Genomic DNA, 23,562 nt, shown 5'->3' on the forward strand with positions numbered 1-23,562 from the left:
GCTGTGTATAGAAATACAACAAATACGTCCAATGACCATTAGAGCGAAGTAACATCACTTTAATTTGAAGTTCCTCAAGTACAAAGGGGACAAACAGACAAATAGTACTCAAAAAATAACTTTCTCCATAATCTCAAGTCTTTGCTCAACACGAGTTGTGATTAGTTGTTCTCCAGCTGCTGTGGTCAGTTTGCGGCCAGTTACTTGGCAGAATACATGTGCTGCTTTTTATGTTTGAGGATCTCAGTGGAGGTGAGGTTCAGGTCTTCATTACAGACGTCACAGTGATAAACTCTGGTAAGACTGGTCACTGAGGAAGAGCCTGCCCTTCCACCTTGTGGCTCTGAAAACCATAACATGCATCTGATTAGCTGCTGAATGCATTAGCTGGTTCATGTGCTACCTGAAAGATACCTCAGAATGATTCCTGACCTTCCTCCAGCTGCTGCTGTTCTCCCGCTGGCCTGCAGGAGGCCTCGTGCTGCATGCGTTCCAGTGGAGTCAGAGGCATGTAGAGGTCACAGTTCGGACAGCTCCAGAACATGCGCAAACACTCGCTGTAGAGATCCTTTGAGTCCTACAAATCAATGACAGGTGGGGTGATGAGGTTATTTTAAATTAGGTGTGTTTAGCTAAGGAACATAAATGATTTAATTCCACAATAACATATATTTATTAATGAACATTACATCCATAAGGCAGGTAGAACTAACTACTATAGTGGGTATTTTGTTATCTACCTTTTTAAAAGTTTCCCTCTTCAGTTTCATTTTGCTATAGTTTAATTCCTTTCACATGGAAGCTGATGTGTTCAACCTGTCTTCTACTGTACTCACAGCCAAACAGTTGTAAGTAAAGAAGCTGGTAACATGCAGGCCTCCTTTAATGGGATCCGGCTTGGCCTCGGCTCCTGGAAACAGGGGGTTCAGATCTGGAGCTTTGGTGTGAAACAGCTCAGACTCAGAACGAGGACCGATGTACAGGTTCTGGGTGTGGAAAGCTGTGAGTCGCCGCAGGCTGTAACTGACCTGGGAGGCAAGGTAAGAAATACACAGAAAATGAATATATTGAATGAGACTGTACAAAGATGAATGACCATCTGAGTCACTGAGGATGTCTGGAAAGTAGAAATAAACAAAAATATGAATATACAGAGCTGACAAAATATATTTTCAAGGTTTTCGACCTCATGTACCTTTTTAATATAACAGAACACCACAAACTGAGATCCAGTTATGTTTGAGTTTTGCTTTTGTCCTTCTCCCGTCATCATTCTGTAGTTATTTTCTTATCCACTGAAGTTATTTCTCTTGTTATGGGTTATTTACTTCCCTTGTTTATTCTGTGGTCATATATAAAAAAATCTCTGGCACATCAAAAACAACAGATCAGGAAACCTTAAAACAACTGTTTAACATAATTATTATTTGCATCCAAAGTATATGTATGAGCTACATGTTGTTTTTGGGATGGTCGTACTGTAACCCCCCAGGTCAGCACTGCATCAGTACCTCAGTGTAGAGCAGAAAGCGGACGAGGCCTTCACTCAACTTCTCCATGACTTTGCGGGATACACCCTGGAATGCCGCTCCCCTCTGTGTGCTCTGTCCCAGCTGGGCCTGTAGGAGGCGCTCCCACTCGGCCCTAAGGGTCAGAGCTGTGGACAGAACCTTCAGGGCCTCCTCTGGCTCTCTGAGCTCCAGCTCTAACCAGCCATCCACCACTAGACGCGTGCAGTCGGCATTACTGTCCACGGAGTTTGCCACCAGCAGCAGAGCCTGGCGACCAAATGGAGATACTACTGCATCATGTGTGAACTGACCAGAAATGGGAGTCACTGCATAGAATGTGATACAAGAAAGATCCCCACAGCAGTGATAATTTTACAGGTAGTTTGTGACACATTATATATCTTTTATAATATTTAAAAATGTGGGAGAAAATTGTAATCAAAATAAATAAGATCAGATTATAAAAATTTAATTTGCAGGAGTATTTAAATCAGCATTTTCTTCCAACTTAATAATGTTCAACTACTGTACACGAGCCATGTTCTGAGCTGTCCTTTTGTCAACACTGTCTTGCAGCAGAAACAACTTTTGGATGGGTGGAAACCTGGCTTAGTATCAGCATGAACTGATCTGCTCTGAGGATTTTTTGGTTATAATAGAAGTGAAAATGACAAACAAATAACAGTTTTGAAACAGGAATTTGGCTGCAGTGTACCAATAATACTGGTGTATTGATAATGGATCACAAAGGAGTGTTACTCTATTTGATGTTTGCCCTACTCAAGTCCACGATCACATGAAGAGGATTCTTCAAAAACACATGTGGGACATCCTGGTACTAACCTGCAGCGCTGGAACCCGCACGCAGTTGGACAAATATGGCTTGTTGGTCTCCAGCAGAGTGACGAAGGCTAGCAGCTGGTGTTTGCTGCTGCCTTTCCTGTCAGGCCCTGCAAGCAGGGAGCAGGGAGAGACAGAGGAGATAAGGGAGACTGAAAAACATGCCTGAATTTTAAGAAACATAATCACAAATAAATGAGACCAGAGCAACAGATCTCGTCTTCTCTAGATATGAATATAACTTCCAGAAAAGCATTTTGCTCATTGGCTGACTGATAGTCCAGGCAGTAATTCAAAATTTGTTCAAAATGAAGAGCAAAATGTTTAATAATGTAAAAAAAAGTTTAATAAGAACTTGCCTAGGTTTCTCTCTCACTGAAATTTGTTGTTGTTGTTGTTGTTCTTGCTGGCATTTTTCTTTTCCCTTTAAAAATTTAACCAACCTCAGCAATGAAGAAATACAGATGCTACACTTCATCCTGCCAACGGGCTCCTTTTTAAGGTGAATCATTCCAAAACTGCACTTTAAAATTCTAAGTGTAAAACTTTTAAAGACATTACCCATTTCTCTGGTGTCATCCTCAGGCACTTGCAGCACCTCTGGGTCCGTGGCAAACACACTGGTGGGGTGGATGACCACCCCCTGCTTATTCTTTGTGTGAAACACCTACACCATGTAAAATCACAAAGTGGACATCATTTTCACCCTACATCATTATTTATTTATTTTATTTTTTTACACAGTTGTTTTACTGACATGAGTGTTTCCCCTCTATTGTATCATTAACACTTATACAGGCTGTGGGTGGAGCAGGAGGCCTGACCTGCTCGGAGTCCTTGCGGGTGGAGTTGTGTTCATCGGGCAGTGCCAGCTGAGGGTAGAAGCCCCGGCAGAGCAGCAGCTTGAGCAAAGCCTGCTGGCGGGAGGACAAGTCCTGGCTGACGTTGACTGCCTCCTGCAGCTCTGACACGTTGTGACGCAACTTAAACTTCACCTCCTATTGCAAACAGCACGGACAGATCACTCAGTGACTAGCCTTGATACCATATGTGCTGCCTTGTTCTTCTTATACAAAGTTAATATCAGGATATAATGTTGCCAGAACCCATAAAAAAATCTCCTTAGGTCTTTCTGCAAATTGCTTAAAGGTACAATATGTAAGTTTTCTGTTACATCTGTAACATTTCTGTTGTAGAAATCTGCTCCAAAACTTGACTTAATGTGGAGAGGGGCTGTCAAAGCCTCCTGTGACCCAGACTCGTTGAACAGCACTTGCAGCACTGCAGAGACATTAGGTTCAAGAAGGTTTTGAGCCAGATTGACCTCTCTAACCAATCAGAGATTTTCTCATTTGTTATAATTTCATAACAACAAACATCTGAATAGCTGGGCAAAGCATGGCAGAGCCTAGCCGATCATAGTAGAGCATAGTGGAGCAGAGAGAGAGTGCTAGGTGGAGCAGAGTGGACTGATTTAGAGTTTCATGCCAGCACTACCTTAAGTTAAATACCATAGCTTTAAGTCAACTTGTAAAATGTGCAAATATGAGCCACAAAGCAGCGTTTGTCTCTATAAATGGCATCTGAAGTTATAGCTTTTAAAGACTGCAAGGAAAAGAAGCAAATCAATTACATTTTTCATTTAATTCTGCCTGGTGAATCATAGCACAAACAGCACAAAAAATGAGTGGATGGTGTTTAAAATGTAAGGAACATGGGCTGCAGAATTTTGTTCCAGTAGATACTGAAGCAGCAACTATTATACAGTTACTATTATACTCTTTTAAGTATCATACAGTATTGCAACAAAGACCTTCTATATATTAATTTATGTTTAAAGTTTAGAACTGCTTTGTGACAACTTCTTTCCATGGAAGTTCACCTGTATGTCCATGTCCTGTCCTGATCCCTCCTTGTCATTCTTGCCTTTGCCTGCTCCCTCTGTGTCTGACCCCGAGGAGAACTCTCCATCCTGGCCCTCGTCGAGCCTCAGCACTTTACGTCTGCTGCCCTCCTGCCGCTCATGATCTCTCTTCAGTTGATGCAGCTTCCTCCTCTCTGTGAGCCTCTCCCTGCGCTTCCCATGGTCACTGCCAGAGGAAGCACTGTATTCTGACTCCAGAAGGCCATGGCTCCTCAGCAAGTCCTGTTGACCAGAGAGAAAGCTCATATTGAGAAATAGTTTTCACACACAATAAAACTTATTCAACTTTTTGTGTGAACTACTGTGAAAATAACCTGCCTTGAACTGTCTGCGTAGGTTGACCATCTCATATAGTCGCTGTTCCTCCAGACCTCTCCTTCTGCACCACTTCCTTGAGCCACCACCTCTCTCTCCCTTCACCTGTTCAGCTCAAAGATGAAACATTTTTTGTACAATGATGACTTTCCTATATCCCACCTGAGCACTGTCACGTAACATTTCCCTTACTGACCTCCACCCAGGAATTGAATGTGTTGAGCAGGGTAAAGGGGTCTCCGTGGTTGCTGTGCAGGGGCTGGCGGGCAGTGGCACAGTCTGGGTTATGTTGTGAGCTGCGCAGGAAAGGTGACTGAACACTGTGTGCTGCTGCCACTGTCAGCACAGACTCCACAAGGTTAAACAATGAGCCCAGCACCAACATCTTCCCTGAATGAACACAAACATACATACTCATCTAAATATAACCGCAGGTTAAAGCTGCTAGTGTGTGTGTGTGTGTGTGTGTGTGGCACACAAGTGAAAGAGCTCAAGCCTTAAACTATGTTATTTCAATTTAATTGCTGTGTCATTTTATACACTTTAATTAACCATTTGCTGATGCACTGTATTTTGCTGAAAATGATCATTTAAAAAAGCATAAAGCATAAACTGATAAACACAAATCTTAACAAACTCCAGTCCTGTTTTGGTGTAGGGATCCTTACCTATGACCACATCCACAGGCAGTTGTGCCAACAAACTCCCAATAGAGGTCAGTTCACCATGACTGTCTAGCGCCCCCTGCTCTTTCAGATAAGTAACAGCAGTCTGGATACTAGCAGCTGGAGGTGGATCAATGAAGACAAAAGAAAGTGGATCTCCAAGACACATGCTCTTCATCTGCAGGACCAAACAGCATCAGTAAAGCTAGATATTCACTAACGAAACTGAAGAATCAAAAAGAAGAATTGCTATCCTGGAGACCTGGAGAATGAGGGAGTCCAGAGCCACTCTGTTGATTTCAGGGACAGAATAAGGTGCAAAGGCATTGTAGTCAGACTCGGCATACAGGCGATAACACACTCCTGGACCCGTACGACCAGCTCTGCCTTTCCTCTGCTCAGAACTGGCTCGGCTGATCCAGAACTCCTGCAGTCGTTGCATCTTGGCCTTAGGATCGAAACTCATTTCCTTTACCTTCCCTATAAAAGGATAAATAACAAAACAATCCATTTCTACAGCTGCTGATCAACCTATGGTTCATATATTATGTTTTGCCCTTGTTAACAATTTTTATTTATTCAAATTGTATTCATTTTTCACAAAGGTAAATCCCCTGTCATGTGTACTACTAATTCCATACCTGAGTCGACAACAAAGCGCACCCCATCTATTGTCACTGACGTCTCAGCAATATTGGTCGATATGATGCACTTTCTCACCCCAGGAGGAGCAATGTCAAACACCTGAAGAAAAAACATGACAACAGAATCAGAACTGGTAAGTCATAGCTGACATATCAGATTTAAACCATATATGTCCATTCCAAACCAGACAAAGCTGAATGTGCCTTATCCTGCTGGGCCAGTGAGAGGGTGCTGTGCAGTGGCAAGACTATCCAGCGACGTGTGTGTGTGGCATAAATCTGGCAGGCCTCCTGGACGGTGGAGATCTCTGCCACACCACTGAGGAAGAGGAGCAGGTCACCACGCTCCTCTGGAGGGTAACGCTGATCGATGCCCTGCAGGATGCGCAGGTATGGTCTGGGATCCAATTTCTCAGATCTTGAGGACTGCTCCTCAGGTGGAATGGGCTGGTATATCACCTTAGCACAGGAAACAGAAAAAAATGACTTTTATATTATATGAATATGTTTTGACAAACATTTGTTGATTTGAGTAAAGGTAACAGTCTTGACACTTCCAGTGCATTCATCTTTGTGTGCCAAAGTCAGGGCCCAGAAAGCTAGTTTCCTCTGGTGAAACATATTTACATGTGTGACTACTGTTGCTCTCTGCTTACCTGTATAGGAAACAGCCTGCCGGGTACCTGCAGCACAGGAGCACTACTGAAATAGTCAGAGAAAAGTTTGATGTTGATGGTGGCTGACATAAGAACAAGATGCAGGCCTGGACGGTCAGCCAGCAAAGATCGCAGAACCCCAAGAAGGAAGTCACAGTGGAGATGTCTCTCATGGACCTCGTCCACAATCACCACCTGGTACTGAGCCAGTGTCCGGTCCTGCTGGATCTGTCGGAGCAGCAGCCCCTCAGTCAGGAACAGCAGTTTGGTGGCTGGGGTTCGGGTGGTCTCAAAGCGAATCTGGTACCCCACCTGAAATCCAGGACTACATATTGTGAGCTCTAATGTAGTTTTCTGTAATATGTTAAATCACTGCTACTCAAAAAAGTTAACATTTGGTATGCTACTACAATGTGTTTAATATTTTCACTTCATAACTGCTTCAAAAAGATCCATTAGAAAAAACAAAACAGATTAGGCTGTAGAAAATGTTGTTAATGTACTGATCAGCCAATTGTGCAAACTACCAGACTTGTTGTTTGGTCTTGAAGGCTCTGCAATTTATCCAAGAGGCTTTATTTGTTCCACTGACTGTTTGGGAATCCCACAGAGGTTTAACTACCTGGGACTCGCCAGCAGTCAGTAAAACTGGTGATGTTAGATGAATGCTAAACTCCCTCAAGGTCAGCTGTCTTTGATTGAGTACCTTTAGATGTCTTATGTGTTGGAGCGGAATGTGCAAGTCTATTGTCTAGTTGGTGCTTGATGGTCTATGACAAACCTTTGAGCCATACTGATTGAGACTCTCAAAGCTGACCCTCTTTGCAAGGGATATGCAGGCAATCCGTCGAGGCTGAGTGCAGGCTATGTGGTTGAAGCCAGATGAAAGAAGATACTGAGGTACTTGTGTGGATTTGCCACAGCCTGTGTCCCCTGCCACTACAACTACAGGATGACTTTGCACCAGCGCCACTATCCTGTCCCGGTACTGGAAAATGGGCAGGTTCTTCTGCTCCTGGCGAAGCTTGGCCAGTTTACCAAAACTCTGTTTCTGACTGAAGTCCAGGAAATGCAGGAGAGCCAGGCGGCAGTCTGAGATCTCCTGACTACCTGGCCCTGAGGATCTCTGCCAGCTTCTGGACTTTCCCAGGCGCTCTTCGATATCCCTGGTGCAAACAGAAACATTAATCCGGTAGCGAGCATCATACTCTTTAGGGAGGCCGAGGTCCATTTTTCCAGATCTCCTACTGTCTTTCCCTTCTCTATCCTGTTTCCGACCTGCTCCCCCGGACCCAGAAATGTCCCTTTTTGTTTTAAACCTCTGGAAGCGGTCAAAGAAAGCCCAGAACTCTTTATGCTCCGGGCTGCCTTTCTGGATGTAATCGTGCTGGCGGAAAAAGATCTCATCCAGCTGTGCTCGGCACTGCGGGCTGTCCCAGTCCCAACTCCGGCTGTGTCTCCTCCCGTCTGAATCCATATTTACTTTAAAGTGCGTTAATCGGCTCACCCAAGATCAAACTGGATTCAATTTTATCCACCGCTAATAAATACACGTTTACAAAGCAGCGTGATAAACAACAATGTTACCTCTACATTGAATAAATTACAGGCTAGCTAACAAGGTCCCACCCGTTTTACATTGGTCTTAAAGGCAGAACAAATGTTATTAACAGTGTTTTAAAAGGCTACAGCTGAGATCATCGGACACTTATATTTTACGACTGTGAGAAAATAACTGACGATAGAAGCTGGTAGAATATGCTACGGTTCCAACTACTCTAGACATTAGGGGAACAATAATACGGTGGGACCGTTTCCGCTGCACTCTTCAATATATTCCGGTAAAAAATTATGCTCGTATTTGTTCCGGGGTGAAATAATGAAAACATATGTGTTTATGTTAGAAAATATTGGTCGTGAGCGTCAGTATGAATCTGTACCAGCAAAATTACTCTCACACGGTCTGCATTACCGTGGAAATTGAAGAATTTTGCCTTGTAATCAAATGGCGCAGCCCGGTTTACTCTATTCCGGTAACAAAACAAAAAGCACAGTATGTACTACATTTAAAAAAGAACGACAAGGTTAACAGATAGAGGGCGCTAATGCAACAAACTTTGAATGCCAACATGCCTAAATCCTAAGAAAGAAGAAGAGGAGGAGAACCAGGAATGTTTTGAAGAAGATGATAAAAGCACAAAGCAGAGATTCATTTGTAGTGCAAATATTACAGTGAACAAACCAATTCAAATATGTTTTCAGTTTAAAGTCAGTGCAAATAGAGCATGCATAAAGCAATGGGTAATAAAGCAAAGTCAGTAAAAAGAAATTGTAGAATGAATGTTTGTGTATATTAATTGAAATGCTGAGAATTTGAGGTTATATTACAAATATTTTATTTAAAAACATCTAATATAAAATGCACATTTATACAGATTTATGTAAGATCAAACAGGACAGATATTACTATTATTGTGTTGGGTGAAAAAGGGTCATATGGCATATTAAACTTAAAACCTACTATTTTATTCTTCTTTTCTATTAAATAAAGCTAATAGAAAAGAAGTTCACATCTGTTAAAATAAGATGACATCCATGATGAGAAGGGTAATGCTTTAAAAAGTGAACAAATGATATTACTAACCGTTCGGAAATGTCTATATATCACAAATCAATCTGGAATCAATAATAAAATGTTTAATATACCAAACCATAGGAGGTAAGATGGAATGAGCTTGCTGTCATTTTGTATCTAATGTATAACATTTAGAACAAAGACAACAAGTGGTGGGAAATTCTTATGATGGATTCTAATAAATCAGGCAACAGAGTACAAGGGCAAACATTTCATGTGTGTACATGTGTAACAATCATACCTGAAATCTGTTTCTTGTGCAACACATAACATTGTTCTCTATTAAAACATGCTAAAAAAACAACAGCAAAAACCAGACAAAAATAAGACTTTTATATACATTTAAAACATTTCATCAACCCTTCCCTCATAAAATTTGCAGTGGACAAAGTGTGTTGCAAACAGTGCATTTCCACCCCAGCTGAAGTGAAGGCTGGTACATTAGCTGGAAAGTCAGAGTGGTGTTTTACTGAAGCTACAATCCGTGGTGTGTTACTTGTAATCAGCCCATGTCATGTCCATATCTTTGGCCTGTTTGACCATTTCCCAGTGGTCTACACTCCTGTCTTTTCTTTGATCCAGCCACGAAACTTGGTGACCCTTGTGTAGATGCCAGGTTTGTCTCTGCGAGCGCAGCCATCACCCCAGCTAACCACTCCTCCCAGGAACATACGGTTGGTGCCCGGACTGGACAGCGGACCACCAGAGTCCCCCTAAAACAGACAAATATACGTGGACACACAGGTACGTGTTAGCACATAATTATTAGATGGGAGCAACAGACTGGTAAATTTGCCTATTGATAAAATATTTATATCCTTTGTCTTGTAGTCTGGAGGAAAACTATTCTTCAAAGAGAAACAGAAAGAAAGAGCAGCATGAAGGCCAGGGGTCTTTTATTACCTGACAAGCATCGACTCCTCCGGTCAGTATTCCAGCACACAACATACGAGATGTGATCTGCCCTCCCATCAAATTGTCACACACTGTGCTGTTTATGATTCGGACCTGGGCCTTTTGGAGCACTGAAGCAGCAGATCCTGAATCACAAACACACACACACAAAAGATACAATCTTTTTTCTGTTTATAAATACAGATATGCAAAGCAGTATTTTAAAAATATTTTACTCCATCTGACCTCCAGGGGCTGCACATGCACCCTCAGTAAAACTACTGCTACTACAAACATTATTAAATTAAAAATAATGCAAACAAGAAGCTATAATATACAACTTATACTGTAGCTTTACATTTACCAGATATTTTAGAGACCGAGCTAAAGTTTGGGCCTTATTAGAAACTATTCACTATTAGTGGATACAAGTGTTCAACAAAAAAAGAAATACAGTGTTTACAGTTCATCCAGACTCACCTCCTTCTCGAGTGGCTCCCCACCCAGTGATCCACACATTGCTGCCAGCAGGAAAATCATGCTGGGGAGATGGCAAGCAGATGGGCTTGATGTAGTTGGAGTAGGTGACAGGGCTGTCCAGCTCCATCAGGGCAATGTCATTATCAAAGGTGTATGAGTTGTAGTTGGGGTGGGGTATGACTTGCTTCAGGTTCTTCTTCACCACATTACTTCCAAGCTTATTCTGGGTGTGAAGGCCGAGGTAAGCCACCCAAGTGCCGGGCTGGGAGTATCTGAGAATGCACACAAAAACAGATCACAAAGTTACAGTAATTCTCTGGTAACATTAACAGGCACATCACAGGGCACAAACATCACATTAGAAAATATGTTTGAGAAACGTGGTTGTCCAGTTCCACGGCAGTGAGTGTGGCAGAGTACGTGACGACTCAGGCTGCATCCAAACTAAAGAGAATGTCTAAAAGCATTTATTAAAAACTGTTTTATGGAAGCAGTCATTGTTCAGGTAGAAAAATCCCACTTTAAAGTCATTTCAGAGACGATGCATAAATACCTACGCCGGTAGGAGACAGGCATGGTCAAACTGAGGGTCTGGAATGATTTCATGCATGTTAAATTATTCACACACATCCAAGCACTGTGTTGTTAGTGACAACACAGAGGCCTAAGGTTCACTTTACACGTGACAAATAGTTTACAGTAGCTTTCAAGTCAAACAACTGAACTGAACTGTTATTTTTATTTAAATTTATTATACTGTACTTTTTTTTTTTACAACCCTCCTTCCAATTAGGAAAGTTAAAATAATGGCGTCCCAGAATAAAAACAAAAACAGTTTTAAGGTCAATCTACTGTTACTCTAGATAAGTACATGTGCTAAATATTGTAATATGAAATTTGAATGTTCACCAGATGTCAAATAAAATGGGTGATATTCTGCAAAAAGGATTTCTAGTTGCCAGTGTGTACATAAAGCATAAAGTAAGATCCTACTTTATCTTGCTGTCATCTTGCACACAGTGGGCAGCAGTGACCAGCCAGGTCGGACTGATGACGGATGCTCCACACACGTGACCATAGTTTTTCACATGGAGGCTGACCTGCCAGGGATACTCCCCCTCTTCTGCATTTTGACCGCCTACAATACGGGGCATTTTCATCGTCTTCCCACAGTCTGCAGAGTAAACAGTCGGTCACAGGGCTGCATTGTTGCAGTGGAAGTTGGGTGATAGTTCACATCTGTTTTGTCATGCAAGTGAAACAATACAGCTGAAGATAACCTGACCCGAAGTACATGCACCCACTGAGGTTTTGTTTGTCACATACCGCAGTTCTCCTCGTCAGATCCATCATCACAGTCCCGTACACCGTCACATTCAGGGTTCACCTTAGTGATGCACTTATTGTTTTTACATCTATATGTGAGATCAGTGCAGCTTATACCAGTGGCTACAGAGAGAGAAGGAAACAATCAAATGCAAAAACTTTGAAAAACAACAACAAAAAAAGTATTTTTAACACCATTAATACATTTATACGACTACCTGTTCACAATCAAAGCAATGTTAGGGTTCATCTGGAGTCATGTTTCTGTCCACCCGATAAAAGTAACATGCACTCTTTCTGGCTCTGTTTTATAAATCTGCCTTTTTATTTGCTTAATGCACTTTCTAGTGGCTTATACCATACTAGCTTTTTTGGCTTGCTGCTACAGGAAAGTAGAATTGATGAGTGTGATGAGGCTGAACCAGAACAGTAAATGGGACTCCTTTTATTTGATCCATTAACTTGTATAAAATAAATTAGACAGATAAAAATGCTGAGTTAATGACACTGTGAAGGAAATGTCTTTGCTATTAACAGGAGAATGTCCTCTGAATGGCATAGGAATGGGTATCAGGTAGATTTGCTCCATGCTACTGGAAAATTATTCCACTTGTTTTGAGAAAACACAGCTTTTTAAAAAATGAAGAGAAGATTCAGCGGCTAATGTCTGGAGACATTTTTACAATTAGGAACAAAATCGGTCTTACATCTTTCACAGCCGAGTTCATCTGACGCGTCCCCACAGTCGTCTCTTCCGTCACAGCGATTCTTCTCAGAAACACATTTGTTATTCTTACATGATATTTGTCCAGAATGACACGCTCCTTAAAAAGTAAAGAAACCTGTATGAGACAACTGACAGAAAGCCTTCCAGAACTTATATAAAATATCAGTACCGGTCTTACCACAGTTCAGCTCATCTGTGCCGTCTCCACAATCATTGACGCCGTCACATGTCCAGAATTTGGGCTTACACAGTCCATTGTTACAAGTGGTATCATTTTCGCTGCACTCTGGAAGAAACACAGTTATAGACTACAATTAGAAAAAAGCTGTTCAACCCAAAACTCTCAATATAATCTGAGTTTACAGTGCTTACTGCAGTTAAGCTCATCACTCATGTCTCCACAGTCATTCCAGCCATCACACTTGAGGTCTGCCCTAATGCAGCGCAGATTCTTGCACTGGAACTGATCTGGACAAGCTGTGGGTGACAGAGTTAACATGATACACTTTTCTGATGTCAAGAAATCATTTTCTGGGAGAAACTGAGTCTCTTACGGTCATTGAGGTCAATGGACTGAAACACTGCACTGAAACCTCGGTTCACATAGGAGGCATCAGAGAAAAACACCACGTCCATTTTGTTTGTTTTGCTGGTTTGCACTATTCTTTCATCTGGCTGATCTCCACACAATCTGAGGATGAGATACACAAGAAGTGACATATCTGCTCTGTTGTGTAACCACTGTTGTTTGTTTTTATACAAACAAGCTTGGACTCACTTCTTTTTATTGACCTCCACGTAGTCTTTACGACAGTCATTACTGCCTCCCTGTCCGGGTTCAGACATGAGGAACTTTTTGAATGTCACCTTCGCTGCCTTACCATCAGGGACCTTAATGATTGATAAAGACAAGGAAAAACAAAATGACACAGTGACATGCGACCTTCTGGGGAGCGATACAGAGCAGAAGTCCATGTTAAAGATACTGCATGATATGGCTAGGTCACATGCAGACATCTCACCTCGATTGACCATGAGCATGAACTGTGAGGAGGATAGTAATTTGGGTAGTTGGGTGAAGTGAAGGTGCCCGTTTCACCTTTCAGTAAACCACCACAGGTTGTACCTGGTAAAAACGACAAGTGTTAGTATTTGCACCATCATTCTATATTTATGGTGTCAAATGAGCTTGTTAGTATTTGCACCATTATTCTATATTTATGGTGTCAAATGAGCTACAAGCATAAGCATTAACCCTACCACGTGGGACTTGTGAGACTTTTGCTCTAAAACCTGGGAAGTTATTCTTATCATTTGTGACCAGGGTCACCAGCATGACATTTCCAGAAGACATGAAGGTCGGCGGGTTAATGGGTGAATAGTACCCACATAACCTGTAGGAGGAAGAAAAACATCATCATCATCATCATCAATTTCCTATGTTCACTTTTCTCAAAAAACATGTTTGACATTAACTGTCAAATAGCGGGTGTGATGGTTGTGATGCAGGCTTTATTTACATTGCATTTCTTCTATGATGAATTTATCATGCATGTTTTCTAACTGCACATTATTTTTCCGGTCCGGAGAGGACAATCACATGATCATATTTTTAGCTGCTGCTCCCATTCTAGGATGAGGCTTAACTCAGCCAATATTAGGAACTGCACCTTTACAGTATGTGCAGTCCATCAGACACACAGCGTCTGACGAGCAAGGGGACTTCTCTATCCAATATGAAAAACATGCACAGTGCACCATGACAGTAAAAGTGCAGAAAGCAGGCGACTTAAATGCTGTAAACAGATGAGGCAAAGAGAAAACTCACTCTCCCATAACACGGTTCTCAATGGCCACCAGAGAATCATAGATTTTGACAAAGTCATTCTTGCAATTTGCTTCCAGATTAATGGTAACAAACTCCAGCTTGATGACACTGTTGGGGTCTGCTCTTAGCTGCCACTCCATGAAGATGTTTGGGGGATAAGGAGAATCGGGGAAGCCTGGGGACTGGATCTGCCCTATGGAATTGGGCTTCGTATGTTCAGAAACCTTTAAAAAATCTGAGACAAAAAACAATGACATTCAGTGGTGTTCACATTCAGCTTTGCAATTTGGAAAAGAAATCACTTTCAGTGGACTGCAGCAGGCAACTTACTTCGATGGAAATGAAATGCAATGGTTTAAACACTATTTTGCATGCATTTTCATTTCCATGTGCTGTTTCAATGCTACACTCCTAAAGTATTGCATTCTCATTAAAACTAGAGATGCACTGATCGCAATTTTACTGGCCAATTCTGATTTATGATTTTTTTAAAGTCTTTCTTTTCTTTAACAAACCTCCAACTAAAACTAAAGTGCAATATTTGTACTTGCATGCAAGATGCTACGTGCTGCACATGCTCTGCTTTTGGTCTGTGCCACTATGTGCACGACGTGGACTGTTGTGCCTCTAAAGCTGATCGGCATAGAATCAGAAACATCAGTGTGAACGGCTGTCACCGGTCAAGGATCACGCAGAAAACCGGCCATTTCTGATCTCCGCTGATCAATCAGTGCATCTCTAATAAAACTCATCACAACAACAAATCAATGTCCAAACATGATGGAACTAGACATTCATCATGCACGTCAGAAAAACATTCTAACCACTGACAAGTGACAATAATCAAGAGTGACCCAAGTCACGGTATTAACCATGTTCCAGGTGTTTGACACCATTTTTACTGTTTGTTTCCATGTGTAACAAAGAGTTGTCTAGTAAAACAAATCATTAAACAAGCTTGGCACTTACTGTTGAATGATTTTGAAAGGATGCGGGGATCAAGTGCTGTGAGATGAAACCAAAAACAAATAACACAGACATAATTAGGACAAAGATACCAATAGCAAAACTCCACAGCCTATGCAGACAGAACCTGACAACTCACTTCACAACAAACTACAAGGATAGCGATGGACTAAATTACAAACGCCAGCAGTTTGGCCTTCTGTTGCTTTGACTCTACCTGAATTCATCACATCTTCAAGGACCAGAGATTTGCCAGACATATCCATGATACGCTTCCCTCTGTCCACTAGCTTGTCCACTGAAGTCATGGCATTGTCCACATCTGCTTCTCTCCCTTCAGGCACTCTGAACTCAGACAGGTAGTAGGCAATGACGCTGCCTTCACCACATCTTCAAGGACCAGAGAGTTGCCAGTCATATCCCTGATACGCTTCGCTTTGTCCACTAGTTTGTCCACTGAAGTCATGGCAGTGTCCACATCTGCTTCTCTCCCTTCAGGCACTCTGAACTCAGACAGGTAGTAGGCAATGACGCTGCCTTCACTAGGAGCAAAGAGACAAGGATTAAATAGTACAGAGGTGGAGCAAAGTACTAAACAAAATGTCAGTATATAAACATTGCCTGTTGATGTATCAGACTCTTTTTGGTTTTATTAAAAACTGCCAATGGGTCAGCGATAGCAGAAGTACCAACCACAGATAGGTGAAAATGAATTCTTCACAGATTTTCCATAAATAATAGCTACTGAAAAATAATTTGTCTGTGTTTCAGAGGAGAGGTGAAGTGTGGCCTGGGTGAACCTTTATTTTACTAACAATTACTTTGTCTATTTGTCTTGACCACACTCTGATCAAACTGACCTTTACAGGCTTAAATAGCTTGAACTTAACTGAACTGAAACACAGAGTAAAAGAAAACCATTCATTTATGGGCCATGGAAATGTTCTTTAAAATCGCTGCATTTGGATGCAGACAGTGCATCTGAACTTGCAATATTAATAACAGAAATGTGACAATTTGTTGAAAGTGTGTTAAAAATGGTCACTTGCTCTTTGAGCTGTGGACTCGCCATCTTCCACATTTCTGTTTAATTTGTGTTTGAAATGCTAGCCGGCAAAAACAGAAATGGAAACAACAGCCTCTTGGAAAAGGTACAATGAAATGCTCACTCCTTTACCTGAAAGCCTGAACTGTAGAACCAACATAGTATTTGGCCAGTTGAGGACTTTTGGAATAGATGGTTTTAAGCTGAAAGAGACAGAATCATAATTACAGCAGAGTGCGAATGAAGGCTGTCTGACACAGAGCTGACCAGAGTATCATTTCTGGGGACAGGGCAGTGGGATGAGGCCTGAGCAGTAGTCTTACCTGTGACGTCACCTGCTTGGCCAGTGCCTGGAACTCAGAGCTGTTGGAGTTCTCGTATTCGTTTATAAAGACCTGGTTGGTGATCTTCATGGAGCCGGTGTACATCCTCCTGACCCATCCATCTTTCCGGACTGCAGGATCACACAGACAAGACTGAGATACACATCCACATGAGTCCAGCACCACAGTATTTTCTTATATCTTGTGTGTTGTGATGTTTTCAGTCTCTCAGATGTTCTTGTTTCAACTGATGTGCCTTTAATCTCCGTTTCTAGGTTTCAAACGTTTGCATGTGCAAACAAGAATAGAATAAAAGGTGGAATGAGCTCCAACCTGCCAATGAACAATTCACGGTTTAACTAAACCATCTGTTCTTATGCGTTTTTTCCAAAGGCAACTTTAAGCAGGCAGCAAAATTTATCTCCACTTTTTCTTTTGAACTATATGTTTTACTGCCACTAAAGAAGTCAGTTTTTGGTCCTGTTTGTCTGCCAGCCATCTCAAAATCCTGTCAACAGATTTCTGTGAAATACAGAGGAATATTTCACTGGGGCCCATGAAACAAGTATTTTAATGTGGATCCATGTCTTTTTGAAGCATTTTGCAAAAGGGCCTATTTGTACTACTATTTGGCAAATCCCACCTTCTTTAAAACCCTATTCAGATTTTTTAAAACTTGTTTTTATTTAACAACAGTTTGCAGCAAAGAGAGGATTGTGGACTGGTAGCGATGTGAGCTCTGTTCTGCAAAGCATGTCTGACAAAACAATAACAAGAGGTTCAGCACTACCTGACAATGATGACATGGCAGTTAGCACTTTATCAACACCAAATAGTTTCCCTGTTACTCTGCAGTTGTGACATTTATTCATCTTTGTTAGTCCAGTTTGTCAGTTTTGGCAGGACAAGTCATGACTGTGGAGACTGCTCCCTCTAACAGTAATATCATATTGAGTCAGTTCCGCTGTGCATCCTTATGTGTCTCATGTTGGTTGATCTCATGATGAATATCCAGATGCTGACAGTCAGATTGTTTGGTTGGCATTAGCCGTATTTGTACAGTTGCAAAAGATGTCATTGTGAAGGTTATTGCAAAGTTCCTTCTCTTTACGTGTTTACTTTGCCCAATGCTGTACACACATTTACACTGAATACACAAAGGAAAAGGGCACTTACAGTGGAAATGCCAGACCAGCAGTCCAATTGCAAGTGCAAGAATAGCAGCAAAAATCACCACACCGATCACAGCCCCGAGTTTCTTCGAAACCTTTTTCTTCTCAAGCTTTTTGTTATTGGATGCTGGCAGGAACTGGACATTGGTATCCCAGTCTTTGTCCTTGAAGACGCACAGACAGAATGATCAATACAGAAATCTGGAGACACATATTCAACTAACAACAACCTCCAAATACATTTCATACTGTATGAGGATGAAAACGTGTGTTCTTTTCCCCAGGGATGTCCCACTAATGACGCTTTTTGAAACTTTTGAAATTAAGGTCAGGATGGAAATACTGCACCTATTGTACCTGAGTGGAACAGATAATGATTTGAAGATAAAAGACAGCAGCAGACAGCAAGTAGGTGCTTGTATATTTTAGGAATGTTGCTGCATGTGGTTGCCTATGAAATTAGGTTCTCCACCAGAGAAACACGTGCAACAGTGCACTGAAATACTGACAAAACACTCTCCTTAGACAAACAGCTTTTCAAGGGATGAACTTTCATTTAAAATATGTTCATTTAAAAAAAAAAAAAAAAAAAGGACAGTTTCAACATCTGGTGCTGGCAATGATTTAGAAGGAAACTTCGAGTGTGAGTCATGGCTCCTTTAAGAGATGACACAGGGGTGGAGGGAGTACAAAGGTTTCACCATTTAAAATCCTGTCAAACCTGCTGTGAGCAAACCACTCACAGGTCTGAAGTGTAACACAACAGGTTTCTGTGTTCTTGGTATACTGTTACATAAAACTCAAACAAACATTTCCATGGCTCTGATAGTGGGCTTGTTAGTTGTACAATTACAAGGCGATTAATGCAAGAGAGGCTGAAGATGTTAACGTTTGCTGAAAAGGTCATATGTTCTAACCTGCTTGCCATACAAAAGAGACGTCTTAACATTCATGAACAGACATCTTTGAAAGTTGGTGGAAAATGATGAATACTTGATTTCAAATAAGTTTTATTAACACTACAAATCTCAGGAACTTTATTAACACGGTTACTGTTAATGAAGGGTAAGACTTTCCACCTGTTTCAACCTCATACTGAATGAAAAGCATGAATTAAACTGTACTATGAGCATATAGCAGCAGCTCAGGCAATAAAACGTAATGCTTGACAGGGTGGTTATTTTCAAACATTTGCCATATTAAATGCTCACTACAAGAGAACAGATATTTTTCCATGTATGCATCTGTCTTGTTTATTAACCAAATATTACAGGAATCATGAATTCACTGCCTGAGGTGACTTTTAAAAGTTGCAAAAAAATATTAATGGAAATACATTCTAAATTAAGAGAGTAAACCTGTCATCTCTGTATTAAAAAAAAACCTTTATTGGCTACAAATTAATTTTAAAATAACCAGAACAGTAAACTCATGTCTTCAAATAAACCATAACTTTAAATATTATTGCTTAATGAAGGCTAAACTTTAAGTGTCCATCACACACACAAAATATTAAAATGACATTCCTTAAGATGTCAAATGCTTAATCTTGCTTATTATTCTTGTGGACAACAGGAACCTAAATATGTAATAATATTAATTTGTCTAAAGTGACACTGAATTTATTACCCGGCCTCACTATCACGATCTTGTTCGCGCTGCTCTATTTGAGATGGATATTTGACACTGTGATATGATACTGTGACACTGTGCAGTAATCCTGAATAGGTGTATCAATGGATTCAGGTGGGCAAGTCATCCCCTGGGGGGGGCGGGACGAATTCAGGGAACAGCCTCATGATGGCTGCCTGGTTTCTGGGAACATTCTGGGAATTCATAAATGATCCCTGGGGATGTTCCCAAGTATTGTCATGTCAATCATCCCAGACTGATACTCTAAAATAGCTATGTGAGGAAAATGTTATCCAACATATTGAGTAGGTTTAATGGCTGGAGATGAGGTTTTGTGGTGCCTTTGACTGTATTCAATACATTTTTTGTTGTGCTAAATTCTTGAAAGTGAGGAACCCAAAAACACGAGGTAGGCGTGTGCTGAGTCTTTTAGGGCTTGTCAGTTAGCAGGATGCAGTATCTCAAAACCTGTTACAGGTTCAAAAAGATCTGATTGTTCCCTGGGCTAATAAACATGAAACCCAAACGATTTCTGCTATTATCTCATGAACTGCTATTCACTTGAAAGGAAAGAAGGTCTGTCATATGTGTCCTGCGTCTGCCTATCACAACGTCTGCTGTGGTCCTCATTCAGATGCAAAAGAGACATTTCATCTTATTTTCAAAATAACAAATGCCTGGGATTGCTCGGCCTCAGAAGACATATTTGCTCTCAAGAATCAAAAAGGTGAAGGTTTTGGGCATTTTGCTCTCACAGCCCATAATCAGTGCAAAACAAAGAAATGCCAAAGAAATGAACGCAGTTTATTGGCCTTTCTCAGTGTTGGATTTCTTTTTCACACATTAACATGCAGGTGATAAAAGCACCTGAGACTGCTTAGAATAAAAACCCCAACCTGATTAGCACACAAGGACATCCTATGATTGTCACGTTTGTGTAAAATGGCAACACAAATGACCTATGTACATCATTTCTGACAGGTTTTCTGTGGACAGGTAATTTACCTCTAGCCTATAATTATTTGACCAGGCGGGTCAGTAGCGGTTTGGATCACTTCCTGTATCCTCCCCACCGCCCCACAAAACAGGATAAGCACCCAGTAATGTAACCCCCATTCACACATGTAACAGACAGACACAAAGACTTTATAGAGGTACACTTTCTTACCTTGCTGGGGGTGTATCTCAGTCCACTGTCCATGTAATCCATCAGGGGTCAACACCTGGACTAAACTGCTAAAATGAAAGGCAAGACGTGAGCGAACACCTGAACCACTTCTCCTCTTTCTCCTGCTCCTCTCGTTATTTCCTACAGGACTTCCAGATATGTCCACAGGCTGCTTTTCGATGTGAACCTGCAGTCCGAGAGAGTCGCCAAGAGGTGATTAGTTTGGCAACGAATTCAACCACCTGCGAGCAAACACGCGCAGAAAGTCTATACAAAAAAAAAGAAGCTGCAACGAGGATATAATCTTCTGGTTTCTCTACGAGAAGTCTCCTCTCCGATCGAAGTACAGACAGGTGCCTGTCTGTCTCCCAAGAATCACCTGTATGACCACCACACCAAGAGGATCCAGACGAAACAAAGAAAAAAAGAAAGAAAGAAACGTCTTCCGGGAGCCTCAGATTTCTGTGGGCGTCTCCGCTCCTTACTCACCTGTAGTGACTTCCTGTTTACCCGCCACAGGTGAGAATAACCATGTTATATATGGAAAACTTTAATTTCCAAACTAAATTGGCTAAGTTATATGTTAGTTTTGCCACATTTTCAACGAGTTGTAATTGTATTTAAATACAAAAACAATTATTTGGTCCATTTATTTATTAACACAGTTGAGGGTTCATACAGCCTATTTTTAGTATCAGTCATGTGATGTTCAGGCAGTTCCAGCCTCGCCCCAGTGTGTGATTCACGTCGGGTCCAGTCAGAGGTTTTTGGTGAGCGTTGTAAATTAAAACCTGTCACACTGTCGTTTCATAACACACATCCAAATACTGAAGGTATTTGCGGAATCCTCATAGAATCAAAAATAGCCCGGTCCAGTCCAGGAAAAATATACATTTTGTCAGTTTCTTGAAGGAACGGATTTGCTTCACTTAAAATTTAAGATGGCGACAGGAAAACAGAATCAGCTTTATTGGCCTTGTGTGTTGGACACATGAGGACTTTGACTCTTGCTACAGTGGCTTTTGTGTACATGTACAGTGCTCTTCAATAAAGCAACAGGTAGACAAGTGAACAAGATAAGGCTGAGAGGACAAAAAAGAAGAATGTGAAACCATGAAGGAATGTGCACTATGAAAATAAAAACAAAGCACATATATACACACACACACACACACACAATTTAGATACAGTTTTCCAGATAGATAATGTATATAGAAAAGTATATTTACAAGGTATTGCACTGAGGGTTGTGGTACTATTATACAGTCATGGGTTAAATGTTCATCAGAATGACAGCCCAGGGGAAGAAACTGTCCTTGTGTGTGGTTGTTTTGGTGCACAGTGACCTGTAGCGCCATCCAGAGGGGAGGAGTTCAAACAGTTTGTGTCCAGGGTGTGAGGGGTCTGCAGAAATCTTCTCTGCCCTCCTTTGACCTATGAGGTGTACAGGTCCTCCATGGAGGGCACGCTGGTGCTGATGATGGTTCTTTTCTGCAGCCCTGACTGTTCACTGGAGTCTGTTTGTGTCCTGTGTGGTTGCTGAGCCAAACCAGACAGTGATGGAAGAGCAGAGAACAGACTCGATGATTCCTCTGTAGAACTGTATCAGCAGCTCCTGGGGGAGGTTGAACTTCTTGAGCTGGCGCAGGAAGTGCATCCTCTGCTGTGCCTTCTTGATGACGGTCCTGATGTTGGACGTCCACTTCCTGTAGTCGGTAAGGTTTTTCAGGCTTCTACACGCAGATGAGGGATTGTTGGCTGAAAACTGGCTTTTCAGCTTTTCAGAGCAGCTCCGCTTTGCTACTCTGATCTCCTTCCTGACCTGCCTGTACAGGACCCTGTCCCCACTTCTGTAGACCTCCTCATTGGCATGATGAAGCTACTTGAGTCTTCCTGTGAACCAGGGCTTATTGTTGTTGTATGTGCAGAAGGTCTTGGTGGGCACACACATGTCCTCACATAAGCTGATGTAAGATGTCACAGTGTGAGTGGGTTCATCCAGCTCTGTAGGCACAGCCTCAAATACACAATACTGTCTCTTATTTTTTTGTGAAAATTGAGCATGGATGTATTATTGAAACCTATTGTTATTATTGTTAATGAATGTATTACTTGAAAATTAAGTGAAAATCTTATTAAAATTGTTTAAAGTCAAGTCCCTTTCACACAAAGGCAGGGTGATGACATCATTTCCTGTTGCCATCTTTTCTTACCTGAAAAGAAACTGTATGACCTGAGAAACTGATTAAAATTGTAATTTTCCCAGACTGGATTATTTTTGATTCTGTGTTGTTAGTTGAGTCTATAAAGATTTGGGAAATACCTTCAGGAATTGGGTGAATGTTATGAAACCATGGTACTGGGTTAAAACGTTCGGCAAGTTTCAGTTTCGAGCACTCACCGAAGATGATCTCTGTGACTCGGTTTTCGTATGCCCTACTTTTTGTACGATTCGGTTTTCGTCGAAATTTTGTCCCGGTTTTCGTACAGTTGATTGTTCGGTTCAGCGTCATTAGTCCGTACCAAACTCGTCTGCCTGCCCGTGTGACTCCGCCACTCATTTCCTGGTAACCCCAGATTGGGCCTTGATACATGAAGTGCTTATGGATGTCAGGTTTTCCCGGCTGCACCTACTTTCTCACTCCCCTCTCTCTGTTTTCACTCCCTTACCCTGCTCACGTTTTCCTTCACACCTGTTTCTTACCCCCAGATTACCACCAGCTGCACCTGATTAGTTTCTCCCTATTTAGTCCCTGCTCTTCGTTCACTCCCCTGCCAGTTCTTTCCAGCATTTATCAGGCCCGTTTGTTA

The 23,562-nt window shown here is 41.5% G+C and overlaps 2 protein-coding genes across 2 annotated transcripts; both read right to left on the reverse strand.

Annotated features, from left to right (window-relative positions):
* Positions 1-38: 38 nt before the first annotated feature.
* dhx34 (DEAH (Asp-Glu-Ala-His) box polypeptide 34) lies at positions 39-8,369 on the reverse strand. Its single transcript, XM_020614803.1, has 16 exons — positions 7,337-8,369; positions 6,556-6,867; positions 6,104-6,358; positions 5,897-5,999; positions 5,518-5,735; positions 5,259-5,433; positions 4,787-4,980; positions 4,594-4,695; positions 4,234-4,497; positions 3,176-3,349; positions 2,913-3,018; positions 2,355-2,461; positions 1,512-1,778; positions 837-1,028; positions 433-577; positions 39-343 (listed from the first exon to the last, which is right to left on the reverse strand). Exons 1-16 carry the CDS (start codon positions 8,030-8,032, stop codon positions 201-203), a joined length of 3,453 nt encoding a protein of 1,150 aa, XP_020470459.1. The 5' UTR covers positions 8,033-8,369; the 3' UTR covers positions 39-200.
* A 659-nt stretch (positions 8,370-9,028) lies between these two features.
* Positions 9,029-21,234, reverse strand: st14a (ST14 transmembrane serine protease matriptase a). The gene is given in 20 exon segments (XM_020614801.1): positions 9,029-9,903; positions 10,094-10,230; positions 10,565-10,836; positions 11,558-11,738; positions 11,891-12,013; positions 12,598-12,714; positions 12,796-12,903; positions 12,990-13,094; positions 13,172-13,308; positions 13,396-13,508; positions 13,640-13,743; positions 13,878-14,011; positions 14,446-14,680; positions 15,415-15,450; positions 15,629-15,791; positions 15,794-15,953; positions 16,589-16,659; positions 16,780-16,910; positions 17,956-18,115; positions 20,752-21,234. Coding segments are annotated over 20 exon segments (2,679 nt in total). The 5' UTR covers positions 20,785-21,234; the 3' UTR covers positions 9,029-9,744.
* Between the last annotated feature and the right edge of the window lie 2,328 nt (positions 21,235-23,562).

Source organism: Monopterus albus, unplaced genomic scaffold (assembly GCF_001952655.1).
Source record: "Monopterus albus unplaced genomic scaffold, M_albus_1.0 scaffold150.1, whole genome shotgun sequence".
NCBI lineage: Eukaryota > Metazoa > Chordata > Actinopteri > Synbranchiformes > Synbranchidae > Monopterus > Monopterus albus.

Bases quoted from the DNA above. Each gene is read 5' to 3' on its own strand.
- dhx34 (XM_020614803.1), bottom strand. From the start codon at position 8,032: ATGGATTCAGACGGGAGGAGACACAGCCGGAGTTGGGACTGGGACAGC. The intron at 1,029-1,511 runs GTACTGATGCAG...CTTGCCTCCCAG, and splicing joins GCTTTCTGCTCTACACTGAG to GTCAGTTACAGCCTGCGGCG. The intron at 578-836 runs GTGAGTACAGTA...ATTGATTTGTAG, and splicing joins TTACTTACAACTGTTTGGCT to GACTCAAAGGATCTCTACAG.